The sequence below is a fragment of the Urocitellus parryii genome, chromosome 3 (assembly GCF_045843805.1).
Source record: "Urocitellus parryii isolate mUroPar1 chromosome 3, mUroPar1.hap1, whole genome shotgun sequence".
Taxonomy (NCBI): Eukaryota; Metazoa; Chordata; class Mammalia; order Rodentia; family Sciuridae; genus Urocitellus; species Urocitellus parryii.
In genome coordinates, this window is record NC_135533.1 from 166858 (window position 1) to 180567 (window position 13710).

Below are 13710 nucleotides of genomic sequence, written 5' to 3' on the forward strand. Positions count from 1 at the left end.
TCTGTTTTCCTCCCAATTTTCAACCTTCTCAATATACAACCCATAAAGATGAACAAAACTTAAAAAAACACATAGTCAAAATGTCCTGGATACCTAGCTAAGAGCCCTTTAGGATCATGTTCTAGATGTGCCTATTACTCCATTTAACATTTCTTTGTGTGGCCCATATGGTTGCCAAAATATCACCGTAAAATTAAAATAACATGAGTTGGCCTCCTCAGACTAACACAAGCTTGGTAAGTGAACTGGGGCCAGCCTCATGAGATTCTTTTCCTCTTCCTTGTGGTGAATGTCTTTAAAGACAGGCGAGGCCAGCAAATAAACTATGTGAGCAGAATCACTGGACCACATGGAATAAGCCATCAACTAAAGCAACAAAATATGACAATCATGATAAAGTGACTGAGCAAGAGCATTTCACACTCTTATTCAAAACCCTTGGCCCTGTTATCAGATTCTGTCAAAGGAAACCCAACAAAAGCTGTAAGATTATGATACAAAATAAAGCTTAAAAATTCCAAAGTGTGCATAAAATACCCAAATCAATTTTTCATATCTTTTCATTGAGTCATTCTATTATCACATTTCACCAAATTTAAAACCTATGAAATGAAAAAAGAATCCCAATTTCAGGAGCTAAAGTTAGGGGCTGGTATACAGCTCTATGGTAGAACACTTGCCTAACTAAGGCGCTGATTTAAAAAAAAACTGAAATATATATGTGTTTATACCAATGTAATCTTCCAGTCATTTGAGAAGAGGGACTGGGAACTACAGGGGGATATCTGAGAAAAGTTAACATAGCATGTAACTGAATTCCTCCTCAATGGAGATATTTTTTAAAATAAGACACTATTTGAACGTAAGTATTCTAAATATTTTTATTACATAGTTTAGATTACCCTGGAACACAGCAGAGGAAAGATCAAATGATCTGGAATATCCCTACGATTTTACTTTCTATAATGTAATAAGATTGAAAAACATGCAAAGGAGGAAATACAAATTACAGAAACAATCTACTCTAAAAATCTATGGCTTACTTTTTTCAAAATGTTAGTTTGTTTCTTTAATGTCACATAATCTTCTTTAGTAGCCATATCATTATTGTTTAAGGCATACACTACATTTCCAGTGAAGTTCAACATTGTTTTAACATCTATTGAAAAGTCTAATTATGCTAAGCCTAAAGAGGGACCAAGATAGAAAATACTATCCCATGCCAAGTATATTTGTTCATAAGTATCCTGAATCACATGCACTTAAGATGTAAAGTCAAAATTTTGGGAATGCTTGAATAAATAAGAACATCTGAACCTATATTTCACACCAGAGTGGCCACATCTCCTAGTCTGCCTGGGAAGGTTCCATTATTATGCTATTGCCCTAATTGTTAAATGCACCTCCTCCTACTGCTCAAATATTCTGTTTTGCAAAATAGCTATCATGATGCTCTATTTAATTCTGATACCTGAACAACTTGAACCTGAAAAATAAATTTAATGATCAGCTAGAAATAGTACCAAAGTCAGTAATTTTTCTCAGATAGGTCATTTCTGATTTCAAGTACTGAATGACAGGCACAGATGTGAAAGCCAAGTCTCTGTGGAAATGCACACAATGCTAGTAGGGCCACATTTATTTATTATGAACCAAGAATATCATAGCAAACCTTAGTACTTAATTTTTACTTAAAGAATTGGTCTAAGCGGGGAAAATAACCTTCTTTGGGGGCTTCCTGACTAACAGTGGGAGAAGAAGAATTTTTTATGAATAAAGGCTATACCATGTAGACCTCACCTCTTCCCAATTCCAGCTGCCTGTTCCTCAATGAATACAATGTGGGACAGAGGAATGGCCATGCAGCACTCCTAGGAGGAAATCAGTAGAAACAAGATCCATAATACTAGTCAGCAACCCTTGTTTTATAACATCAGTGCCCTATATTTCTAAGGGATTTAATAATTCTAAAAATGTTGCTTTATTTCTTAAATAAACTTAAGGAAAGATTAAATGAAAATGATACTGTGGTGGCATATTACTGTTTAGGCAAACCTAAGAGGTACAAAAGCAGCCATAACTATACCTTTGTTTTCACAGTGGGGTAGTTTCTTAAAGTAACTTATATGAAAACTTTTTATATGTAATTTTTCTTATATAGAAAAGAAAAAAATAGACAAACAACTTCAAGGGGTGCTTTTTATGGATGATTTTTCTTCTTTATAACTTCCCATTCTTTACTCATACACACACACACAACACACACACACACACACACAAACAAAATATTGATGTAACCTCCTTTTATTAGTACATATAATTTTAAAATTATTATTCAATGCCAGGTTTAGTCACACACACCTATAGACCCAGCTATAGGGAGGCTGAGCCAGGAGGATTGCTTGAGTCCAAGAGTTTGAGGCCAGCCTGGGCAACAGTAAGACCTTGTTTGAAAACTAAATAAAGTGAGCTGGGGATGTGGCTCAGTGGGATAACACTGGCCTACTGTGCATGAGATTCTGGGCTGGATTCCCAGTGCTGCCATAAACTGATTGATTGATTGATTAAAAATTATTTTACGTGACTAGTATATAATCCGTCTAAGGATTTCTCCAAATCGGCCTCTTTACATCATGATCAAAAAAATTATACTGATTCATTAATTTATCAAACATGGGTAAATGACTCCCACCTTCCCCTAAAAACATTGATTTCCTGAATATATAATTATTTTAAAAGAATTAGACAACATTAGCCATTTATAGAATACATTATCAATGTGGGCAAAAACTGGTTCTTGAAGGCAAAAAAAGTCAGATATTGTAATGGTTAGTGGCCTTTCAAAGAGTACAGTATAGAATGTGAGGGTGATCTGGCTGCAACATCTGCCTCCCCACTGATCACCAGGGTTGATTCAGCTGATCTGAATGGCTAGGGGGGGTGTCTCCTTCCTCCCTCACTGCTCCACATGCATCCCTCCCGAAGCTTCATGATAGAGGAGCTTCCCCAGTAGAGGAGGGCCATTCTTCCATCAAGGTATAGGGGTAGCTGCACTCCCCTGTAAGAACCTCCAAACAAGCTCTCAAAGTATATAGTTTATCTGTAGTATTACAATTTCATGGGTGCTGGGGTATAGCTCAGGGGTTGAGGATGTGCTTAGCATTTGTGAGGCCCTGAGTTCATCCCCAGCAAAATAAATAAATGAATTAATTAAATAGTTAATTCATTGTAAGTAACTGGTCAGGAAAATGAAAACAGATGAGATAGCTTATTTCACTGACAACGCTGAAATTATTATGTCAGATATTTACTTTCAAGTTAAAGATCTTTGCAATGAAGATATCAGCTCTATATAACCTACTCTGGCTTCTTAGAGATTATAAAAATGAGGTTAGGTGGAGTTCCTCTCTTTCAGAATGACAAAGAGGTAGTCCTCAGTGTCCAGGTGAAGCACATGACAGTCTCACCTCCTAACTCAGCAACAACCCGGGAGAACAGGTTGTTTGGGGGACAGTTGAAGTCTTTCTTAAGGATCCTTCACAACTGAGAGAAGAACTCCCCTGCTAAATACTGAACACCCGGCCTGACTGTTGCTTAGAAACACAGGAATCGCCATGGTTCTCCTTTCAGTAACTACACAGGGTTTTCCCAAGTCAAATGAGAGAAAACACCCTCAATTCCACTCTCTGTACACCATTCAAAGAGATCATGTGGACACACTCTTCTGATGTTCTAAAAAGGAAAGTGTGTGACAAGGGGGAAAGACAAAAAAGAAGCGAAAAACTTGAATGATTTAAAACCTAGAACAGATGCTAAAGATTGTATCTTACATGATTTTTCTGATCTCTCCAAATCAGTCGGTGTGTACTAAGGAGGAGGGTCCCAGCATCAAATTTTATCTAGAAAGATAAGACCATCATCACAAAAGATTAATAATATGTCATTCAATGTCCAGATTTTTTTCTCTTTAATCATAAAATATGAGTTAAATCATGAACATTTTCAAATTAGGTTTATCACAAATTAAAAAGAAGCAACACTATACACATTTCATAAATAAAAGCTATAAACACAGCCATGATATAATTAGGGGAAAACTGGAAATAATTGAGATGTATAATAATAGACAAGTGGTAAAAAAAGTGTGCCACATCCATTCAACCACATTCATACTATGGAATCCATGCAGAGGTTAAATGAATGACAATGTAGAATCATTATGGTTATCATGGAATTTAAGAGAATTGGTGAGGAAAAAGCAATTTGCAGCATATAACATATAATGTAATCCTCAAAAGACATGTTTGTAATACACACATGTGCGCGCGCGCACACACACACACACACAAACATCTATACATAAGTAACAGAAAAAGTTCTAAAAGGAATACACAGTGAAATGTTAATAATGGATTTTTTCAAGAAAAGGGTGAGGGGAATAAGAGGAAGAGAAGCAAAGGACCTTTTAAAAACTGATTGAATTTGCTGGGCATGGTGGCACACACCTATAATTGTGACACAGAAGGTTTAGGCAGGAGGAGTAAGTTTGAGGCCAGCCTCAGCAACTTATCCAGGCCCTAAGCAACTTAGTGAGATCCCATTGCCCCCCTCAAAAAAAAAAAAGATTGCATATTTTTACAATGAGACTGAGTTCATGTATACTACTTTTATAACTGTTTGATTAATTTCTAAAATAGAAAATTCGGAAATAGACACAAACATACAAGAATAGGTATGGATGGAGAGTTAATCAGTGGCACTGAGCTAACTGGGTTTCCAGGTAAGAAAAAAACAAAGTTGGATTATATACTGCATCAGAATAAGTTCTATATAGGTCAAATATTAAAGAGAAAAGAAAGAAAGAAGAAAGTAAAGAAAGAGAGGCAAATCATAAAAACAGAGGAAAAAATGAAAGGATTATAAAAATAATCTCAGGGTGGGGAAAGCCTTCTTGAGAAAAGCATTAAACCCATTAGCACTAGAGGAAAAGACTTATAATTTCACCTGTACACATGCACACACAAAAATTCTTCATGGAAAAACTATCAACAGCAAAAACAAGAGACAAACAGAAGAATGGGAAAAAGAATTGCAACTCACATCAGAGACAAAGAGCTAATTTCCTTAATATATAGAACACTCATAAATCAATGAGAAAATAACCTATAACCACTATAAAAATGAACAAAGACTATTAACAGAAAAGTTTACAAAAACAGGAAGTTCAAGTGACTCTTAAACATATTAACAGATGTATAATCTCACTGATACTCAGATAAATGAAAATTAAAAGATCACTAAGATACTCCTTTTCGAGCTGGGGTTGTGGCTCAGTGACTTGCCTCCCACATGAGAGGCACTAGGTTCCATCCTCAGCACCACATAAAAATTAACAGATACTGTGTCCATGTGTAACTAATTTTTTTTTAAAGATACCCCTTTTCATTAATTTGACTGACACAGATCCAAAAGTTTGGTAACACTTTACTGGTGGTATTTGGGAAAATATATTTCCTGATGGGACAGTCTCTGCAAAAGGCAGTTTGTTATTTTCTAACAAAATTACAAATATAAGTGCTGGGGATGTGGCTCAGTGGTACAGCACTTTCCTAATATGGGCAAGACCCAGGGTCCAATCTCCCATGCTGCAACAACAACAACAAATTGGAAATACAAATATCTCTTGACCCAAGGATACTTGGCACTTGTAGGAATTTACCCCACAGATGAATTCATACATGAGCAAGGTGATATACAGTACTTGGCTATTCACTGCTGTTTATAAGAGCAAAAGATGAGAGACAATTCTAACATCCATCAACAGGGAAATGCACACATATATAATAGATTATAGGCATTTCACTAAAAAGAATATGGAAACTCTTTACATACTTGTAATACTTGATAAAATCTAAGATGTCACTGAATGTGACGTGCATCCTAATTTCAAAATTGTTAAAATGTGAACAAAAAAGTAAGCTTAGAATCAGTGAGGTACAGAGCAGTATACATAGTATAGAATTGATAGGGAAAAAGCAATTTGCAGCACATTGCATATAACATAATATAATTTTATATTTTAAAAAGGAAAAAACAACACTCTTCACACAAATACTTATGTATGTCAAATATGCATGCTTTCTAGAATTATATAGTGGTGGTCTCTGAGGGAGACAGAATGGGAAGGAGACTTCTAACTGTTCTGGACTAAATCTGAATGTCTGGCCTATCCCTCATTGTGATGGTGTTTGGAGGGGCCCTTTAGGAAGTGCTTATGTGTATGTAGAGAAGGTCATGAGATGGGGTCCTATGATGGATCAGAGTCCTTGTGAGAAATGAAAAGACACAAGTCCTCTCTCTACATTCATGGACCCAGGAAAGGCCACTGAGTGCACACAGCAGGATGGTGGTGTCTGCAAGCCAGTAAAAGGACCCTGGAAGACCCACATCCCCCAGCACCTTGATCATGGACTTCCGAGCCCACAGAACTGTGAAAAATAAATGTCAGTTGTTTAAGTCACCCCAGTCTGTGGCATTGTTACAGCAGTCTGCGCTGAGACTACTTTCTGGGTATTACGGCTGTATCAACAACTCAAAATAATATGTTTTAAAATGTCCTTTAAAACTATAATATAATCACAAAAATACTCCAGCTACTTCTTTAGTTTCAAATTTTAACACTCATAATTTGTTATTATTCCTGAAAGTAAGATTAATAAGTCAATTTTAGAGCTGGAATCTGAGAGATTGATAGATACTTTCATTTCTGTTAAAATCAAGAAATATACTGGAAACTTCTATTAACTCTACTAGAAAGTAGAATTTGCCATGATCAGACCTTGCTTAGATCCTACGAAAAAATATTTAGTTATATCAGAAGTTATAAGGCCAGTCCCAGTTACTTGTCTACCTTATATTATAAACTCTAAGGAAAGCGTTTTGATGAGGGTCCAATTTATTATAAATAATAAAATTCTTCTTAGTTTAAAAAAAAGGATTAAGAGCTAGAGGAGTGACTCAATGTTATAAATGCTTGGCTAGCATGCTTGAGGCCCTGGGTTTGATCCCCAATACCATAAATAATAATAACAACAACAATAATATGTTTGTCAAATAAATAACCAATTAGTACTATATATATATATATATATATATATATATATATATATATATATAGTATGTATTTTATATATATATATACATATATATATAGTATGTATTTTATATATATATATATATATATATATATACACATATATATGTATATATTTTATTTTTTCTTTCCAGTACTGGGGATTAAACCCAAGGGCTATACCTCTGAGCTACATCCCCAGTCCTTTTTATGTTTTTATTTTAAGACAAAGTCTCACAAAGTTGCCCAGGCTGGACTCAAACTTGTTTTTCTCCTACCTCAGCCTCCTGATAGCTGGCACCACCCATAGCTATATATCATTCTTAAATAGAAATAATCATAAATTATGCATGTAGTCAAAAATATACCCATAAATATACCAAGATAACCATGGTATTATTAAGAGAGGAAAAAATTAAGTTTCAAAATAGTATACATAACTTGATTATATACAAACACATATAATCACACAAACACAAAATGTGCCAAAAGTAATTTTTATGGGTAGATTTACAGATCATGCCAAGTTTCTTCTTTTGGTTTTAGTTGTATTTAACAATTTTGTCAAATAAAATTTAGAAAATTTATCACTGACATATATTTAACTCTGAAATATATATATAAATTGGTTTTTGTTAAATGAAGCACACACAGAAATAGGTATCAAAAAAAAAACACTTTTTTTTGGGTACTGGGAATTGAGTGCAGGAATGCTTAACCACTGAGCTGCATCCCTTTTTGTATTTTATTTGGAGACAGGGTCTCACTGAGTTTCTTAGGCCCTTGCTAAATTGCTGAGGCTGGCTTTGAAATCGCAATCCTCCTGTCTCAGCCTCCCAAGCTGCTGAGATTACAGGTGTGTGCCACCACACCCTGGCTCCAACACATTTTATGCCATACATTTTTAAACACTTTTTAAAGCATAAGTTCTGTAATATTAGCTAAGTATTAAATAATGATATGGTTGATAAACTTTAACAATAAGAGGTTTACTGAACCATCTAGTTTAGTTATATACATTCTGAAAGATATTCCACAACACTCCAACACAGAGAAAAAGCCTTGTAAGTTTCCATGTTCTCCTATGAATCAAAAGTAAAGCATAGGTGTTTCCAGTACATAATTCAGTCTGGCTTCAAATGTTTTGTTTAATCTTATGTATGCTAAACCAAATAATTAAATTTAAGATATTTTAAAAATCTCTTTTTTATCAATGAGTAAGATTTCTCTTTTCCAAAAGCAAATATTTCATTAACTTGAGAGTACATGGTGCTGCATTAGAACATAAAAGCTCTGAGTAAAAAACTGCATTTCATGGGCTGGGGATGTGGCTCAATCGGTAGCGCGCTCGCCTGGCATGCGTGCAGCCCAGGTTCGATCCTCAGCACCAAATACAAACAAAGATGTTGTGTCCACCAAAAACTAAAAAATAAATATTAAAAAATTCTTTCTCTCACTCTCTCTTTAAAAAAAAAAACAACAACTGTATTTCAGCTTACTGAAATCTGAGCATAAGGGTAGGAATTTAAAATTCAAGCCAAAGTATGTTCCATTGCTATGTCAATTAACAATGAGCAAATGTAAGACGTTGCTGCTCTAAGTGAAGAAATTGTGTAATAGTTCCCTTCAGGGGTTCCAATGGATTATGATCTAACCTGATAGACAAGTTTAGGCTGGTTTGCTTCTAGTACTCAGAGCTAGAATTATATTGGCTACTTAAAAGTTAAACTTAGGTACTTGCTGAATAAGCTTTTCCTTTTTTTTTCCTTTTTATATTTTTCTACTATAAAGGTAATGCATTTTCATTGTTGAAAAATCTGGAAAAAAAATTTTAAATCTATGAAAGAAAATGAAATCACTTGTAATTACATTAGCCAGAGGGTGTATATTTATGTATGTATATACTCTTTAATGAATGAGACCATGAGATATTTATAGTTTTACAACTTTTTTCACTTATCACTCTATGGTTAGCAATTTCTCTTGCTAATTAGGATAAGCAATAATTTAACTAATCTCTGTAATAAACATTCAGATTGCTTCCAATTCCCAACATATATTAAATAATATTATATATAATGCTGAGATGAGTATCCTTCTGTGTAATATTTTTATACATATCTGATTATTTCCCAAGAGTAAATTCATAAAATGAAATAGCTGAGAGAGAATAAACATTTTGTAAATTTTCTGGTATGCAGAGCCAATTTACCACTTTATACATTTGTAATCTTACATTGTTTTTTAAATTAGTTGAGGCTATAGAAGCATCTGTGAAATGAAACAAATGACCTGTCTACCTGCTTATGGAAACAACACATTATCCAGTCATAATGCATCCATGCAAACTGTGCTTGTATAAACAAGCAAGCACACATTTATTCACAAGAGGCACTTGGGCAGTAGAAAGATCATAGTCCATTGGATCTGGTTTGGAATTCTAGTTCCACCAATTACTAGATATGTGACCCTGGACAGTTCACAGTTTTCTCAACTAACAACTATGGGTCTCAGTTTCTTCATCGTTGGAAGGATCAGCTATATGAACATTACATAAATTGGCATTAGGGACTGCTATACTTTGAAGTGCTGCAGCACAGTGAAAGAAGCATGGGGCTGGGAGTCCATCAATAGAGATTCAAATCCTCTCCTTCTAACTGATCATCTTAGGCAAGTCACTATATCTCTAAGTGAAAATCTTCTCATTCAGCAAAATACTCATTTTGAGGGGAGTAAATGAGATCATTAATAAGTCCTAGCACAGAGTAGGTAATTCATTCTGATTTTTTTAAATGGATTTCATACCCACAAAGAGCCAGTAGGTAAAAGGAAGACTAAAATCCACTTTCTGGGCTGGGGATGTGGCTCAGGCGGTAGCGCGCTCGCCTGGCATGTGTGCGGCCCGGGTTCGATCCTCAGCACCACATATAAAACAAAGATGTTGTGTCTGCCGAGAACTAAAAAATAGATATTTAAAAATTCTCTCTCTCTCTCTCTCTCTCTCTCTCTCTCTCTCTCTCTCTCTCTCTTTAAATAAGTAAATAAATAAAATACAATCCACTTTCCACCCTTCAGGAGGATCCAAGTGGTCTAGAAGAACACCATGTGCCCACTTCCTAGGGAGCCTGCTGGTATACACAGCTATGAGGGCTGAGCAGTCTGGACTGTAGTTGGGGACCAAGGGAGCCTGTGAAGGATTCTGAATGGGAGACTAACTGGATCAGATCTCAAGGCTCATGTACAGCCTCCTAAAGTCTTTAGCATCACTTGAGGTGGAAAATCTTCCAGAAGATGGGAGTAAGCCAAATCAGAACTCTTCCTCCCAGGAATCGATCTGGCCTTCAGTCACACTAGGGACCAAGCAGCTGCAAATAGCCAAGCAAGTGATAGATTCGGTCCCCCAGGCCACAGTGATAAGGAGGGTCCCACTTTAATTTCAAGATACTGATTCACTTCTGGGCAGCCCCAGGTTTTAGAAGAGTCAAAAGAGTTTTTGACTAAATGAATGGGTCTCCAGATGGGCCTCACCCAGGACTTTTTTCTTAAGCCTGATACCTATGTATTTGCTTTAAAAAAGAAAGAAAGAAAGAAAGAAAGAAAAAGCATCCAAGATTTTAAAGGAAAAAATTAGATTTTGCTGATTCAACAATTTTTTCCACAAACAGGTGCTAATGGCGGTGATTTTATATTATTGTAAAGATATCATAGCTGGGGCTGGGGTTGTGGCTCAGTGGTAGAGTGCCTAGGACATGTGAGGAACTGGGTGCAATCCTCAGCACCACATAAAAATAAATAAATTAAATAAAGGTCCACCTAACTAAAAAAAAATTTAAATATATATATATATATATATATATATATATATATATATATATATATAATAGCTACACAGTCTGCCAGCAAAGGCGTCCCTATTTTGTTACTGGTGTCCCACAGACAACAAGGTGTTGACTTCCAGGTACTCATTCAGGGAGGGGCACTGGAAAAGTCTCTGAAGACCATATGTCAGTGTCAGCATACAGTTCTTAAAGCCAGCGCAGAATCAAACCCAATAAAGGAGAGGATTGATTGAGCTTCTCATTCAAAGTGGTTCCAAAGATGTAAACTCGGTAAAGAAGAAAAAGTAAAGTTTGCTTGTCACTCCAATCAAAGGATGCAAGATCCAATTTGAGATCAAGTCAATGAAAGTGCTAATGAAGTAAATGAAGTCCAAGCAAATCACTTAAGGAAAAACCCTTGATTTAATAACAGGAAACATAGTCCACGGAAATCGCCCAAAGGAAGTAGAGGACTTGGGTTTCACATCACTTGTGCCCCTAGATAGCAGTGTGCACGGACCAGGAAGAGCTGTGGGTCAAGTATACCAAGAATAGCAAAGTAGGAGGACGTTTAAGAAATAGCCAGGAAGGAGAGAGGTAGCAAGTGAAAACTTCCGGAAACTAAAAATGCTTATGGGTAAATGAGTTTACTTTTTTTTTTTTCTAATTCCAAATTGCACAGTTCATCCAGGAGAGGATATTTTGTAGTTTTCCCCCAAGTACCGACAAAATATTTAATTACATACTGTATTTCTCTTCTCAATTTGCAAACCCATCTCCTAAGATGTATGCTTATCTTACAGGGCAAGGTTGACTAACTACATCACTTTATAAGATTAAGCTCAAAACTCCCTCCCGTAAAGTAGTTACAAAAACAAATAAACAAAAACCCAAGAGTCTTTGGCAAGGGCGTTTCAAAGAGGAACGCTCCGCGACCTCTTTCAGAAATCTCTTCCAAGCAATCCACCCCTCTGCGCAGATCTGATAAGCCCTCCGCCTCTGGGGAGGACGTGCGCCCACCGCACGCTGCTGCTGGCAGAAGGGGACCTGGCTGCCCCGGGGATCACGCCCGAGCCAGCGTCACTAAGGCTCTGAACCGAGCCAGGAAGTCGAGCATCTCCGTCCCCGCCCGCCGCCTGCGGACGGACAGCAGGCGCTCTCGGGGCGCACCGGCTGTGCACCCCGAAGCGTGTCGCTGGGGCGGCGGCAAGCGGCCACCATCCGCGCCCGCTCCTCTGTCTCGCGCGGCCAGCGCGGGGGAGGCGCAGAGTCCAGGCCGCGGCGGGCGGGAGGGGACTGGGCACCGCGCCCCGCACGGGGAGGCCGGGGACACCGCGGGCCGAGAAGGGGGTCGGGCCGGGCTCAGCCAGGACGCGCGCCCACCGGGAAGCCCGGCTGCCGCCCTCCCTTCTCCTCGCCGTCGTAGATGCGCACCCCGCGCTGCTGGATCACCAGGGTCTCCTTGATCTCCACACGAAGCGGTCCAGGGCCGCCGCCAGGCCGGCCTCCGCCGCTCGCCGACGCCGGCGCTCCCGGGCCGCGAGCCGCGCGCCGGGCAGCCTGCGGCGCCCCCTGGCGGCCGGCGGGGCAGAGGCCGGGAGGGAAAAAGGGAGTGAGCGGGGTGCTGCCAGGCCCCGCGCCCTAAGGAGTAGCGCGGCTGCGAGGGGCGCCCGGGGACGTGGAGGCGTGCGGAGAGTGCCCCCTGGCGGTCAGTCCGCCGATAGCCTTCCGGAACCCTGTCTGAGCGTCCTAATCCCCGACCCCGGATGACAACTTGAATTTCCTCTTGGTGCTTTATGCCTGCATACTTGTGGCAATTTTCTTATCAGTGCCCAGCATGTTGCAATGTTCATTAAGGGCATAAATAATAACCTTTTTTTTTCTCAAGTGAATATGGCACGAATCGTTTTAATATACCCGCAAGCAATATGTTAAGCAAAGCTGTTCTCCTCTTTTTTTCCTCTCATCTTCAGTTAGACATTTACAATATTAATACAGACTTCATAAACTTACTAGAGAACATTTAGATAGAGATCCCCCATAATTTACCATGAAAAACTTATCCATGAAAAATTTACCCTTGGTGCTGGCTCATTTCATTTATGTTTTGATCACAAATGGACCATCTATATTTTTTTGTCCTTCCACAACTGATATATTTCTGTCTTTGGAATTAATTTCGTAAAGTTATTACATATTTAGAAATTATTTAACCAGGATGCTGTGCAAGCAGCAAATTGATCTTTTCCCAAGCCAGCTAGCCATGCTACATTGGTATTATTGCTTTCATTAACTTTTGATACTTGAAAATTTTATTTTTGTTTGTTTTTTTAATTTGTCAATGAGGCTATTCCCAACAACTTATATATATATGGAATTGAACCCAGGGGTGCCTTACCACTGGGCTGTATCCCAGCCCTGTTTATTTATTTTTTTTTTTATTTTGGGAAAGGGTCTCACTATGCTGAAGCAAGCAGTCCTTGAACTTCTGATCCTCTCCTGCCTGCCTCATGAGTCACTGAAATTATAGGCATGTGTGGGAGGCCGCCACATCATGTGACCAGCCTTTTTCTCTCCTGATTGGTTGAGGCTTTGTAAAGAAAATCACAATTCATGAAAGTTTTGTAGTTTCCATTAAAGAGCATAGGAATATTAATTTAGACCAAATTAACACAAAAGAGGAGACCAAGAAGGAGTCACCAGTGAGGAAGCAAAACAGGAGGATGTGGTGTTCTGGAAGCCAAGTGAAAAAGGAGGAGA

The 13710-nt window shown here is 38.1% G+C and overlaps 1 protein-coding gene across 1 annotated transcript in view; it reads right to left on the minus strand.

Annotated features, from left to right (window-relative positions):
• Window positions 1-12483, minus strand: part of LOC144253948 (vacuolar protein-sorting-associated protein 36-like) — a 48730-nt gene extending 36247 nt beyond the window's left edge. The window contains exons 1-3 of the mRNA XM_077796651.1: window positions 12385-12483; window positions 3831-3899; window positions 1801-1871 (exon numbers count right to left, since the gene is read on the minus strand). Of these exons, the coding sequence (XP_077652777.1) occupies window positions 1801-1862 (62 nt within the window). The 5' untranslated portion in view covers window positions 1863-1871; window positions 3831-3899; window positions 12385-12483. The remainder of the gene's footprint in view (window positions 1-1800; window positions 1872-3830; window positions 3900-12384) is intronic.
• Window positions 12484-13710: the final 1227 nt, after the last annotated feature.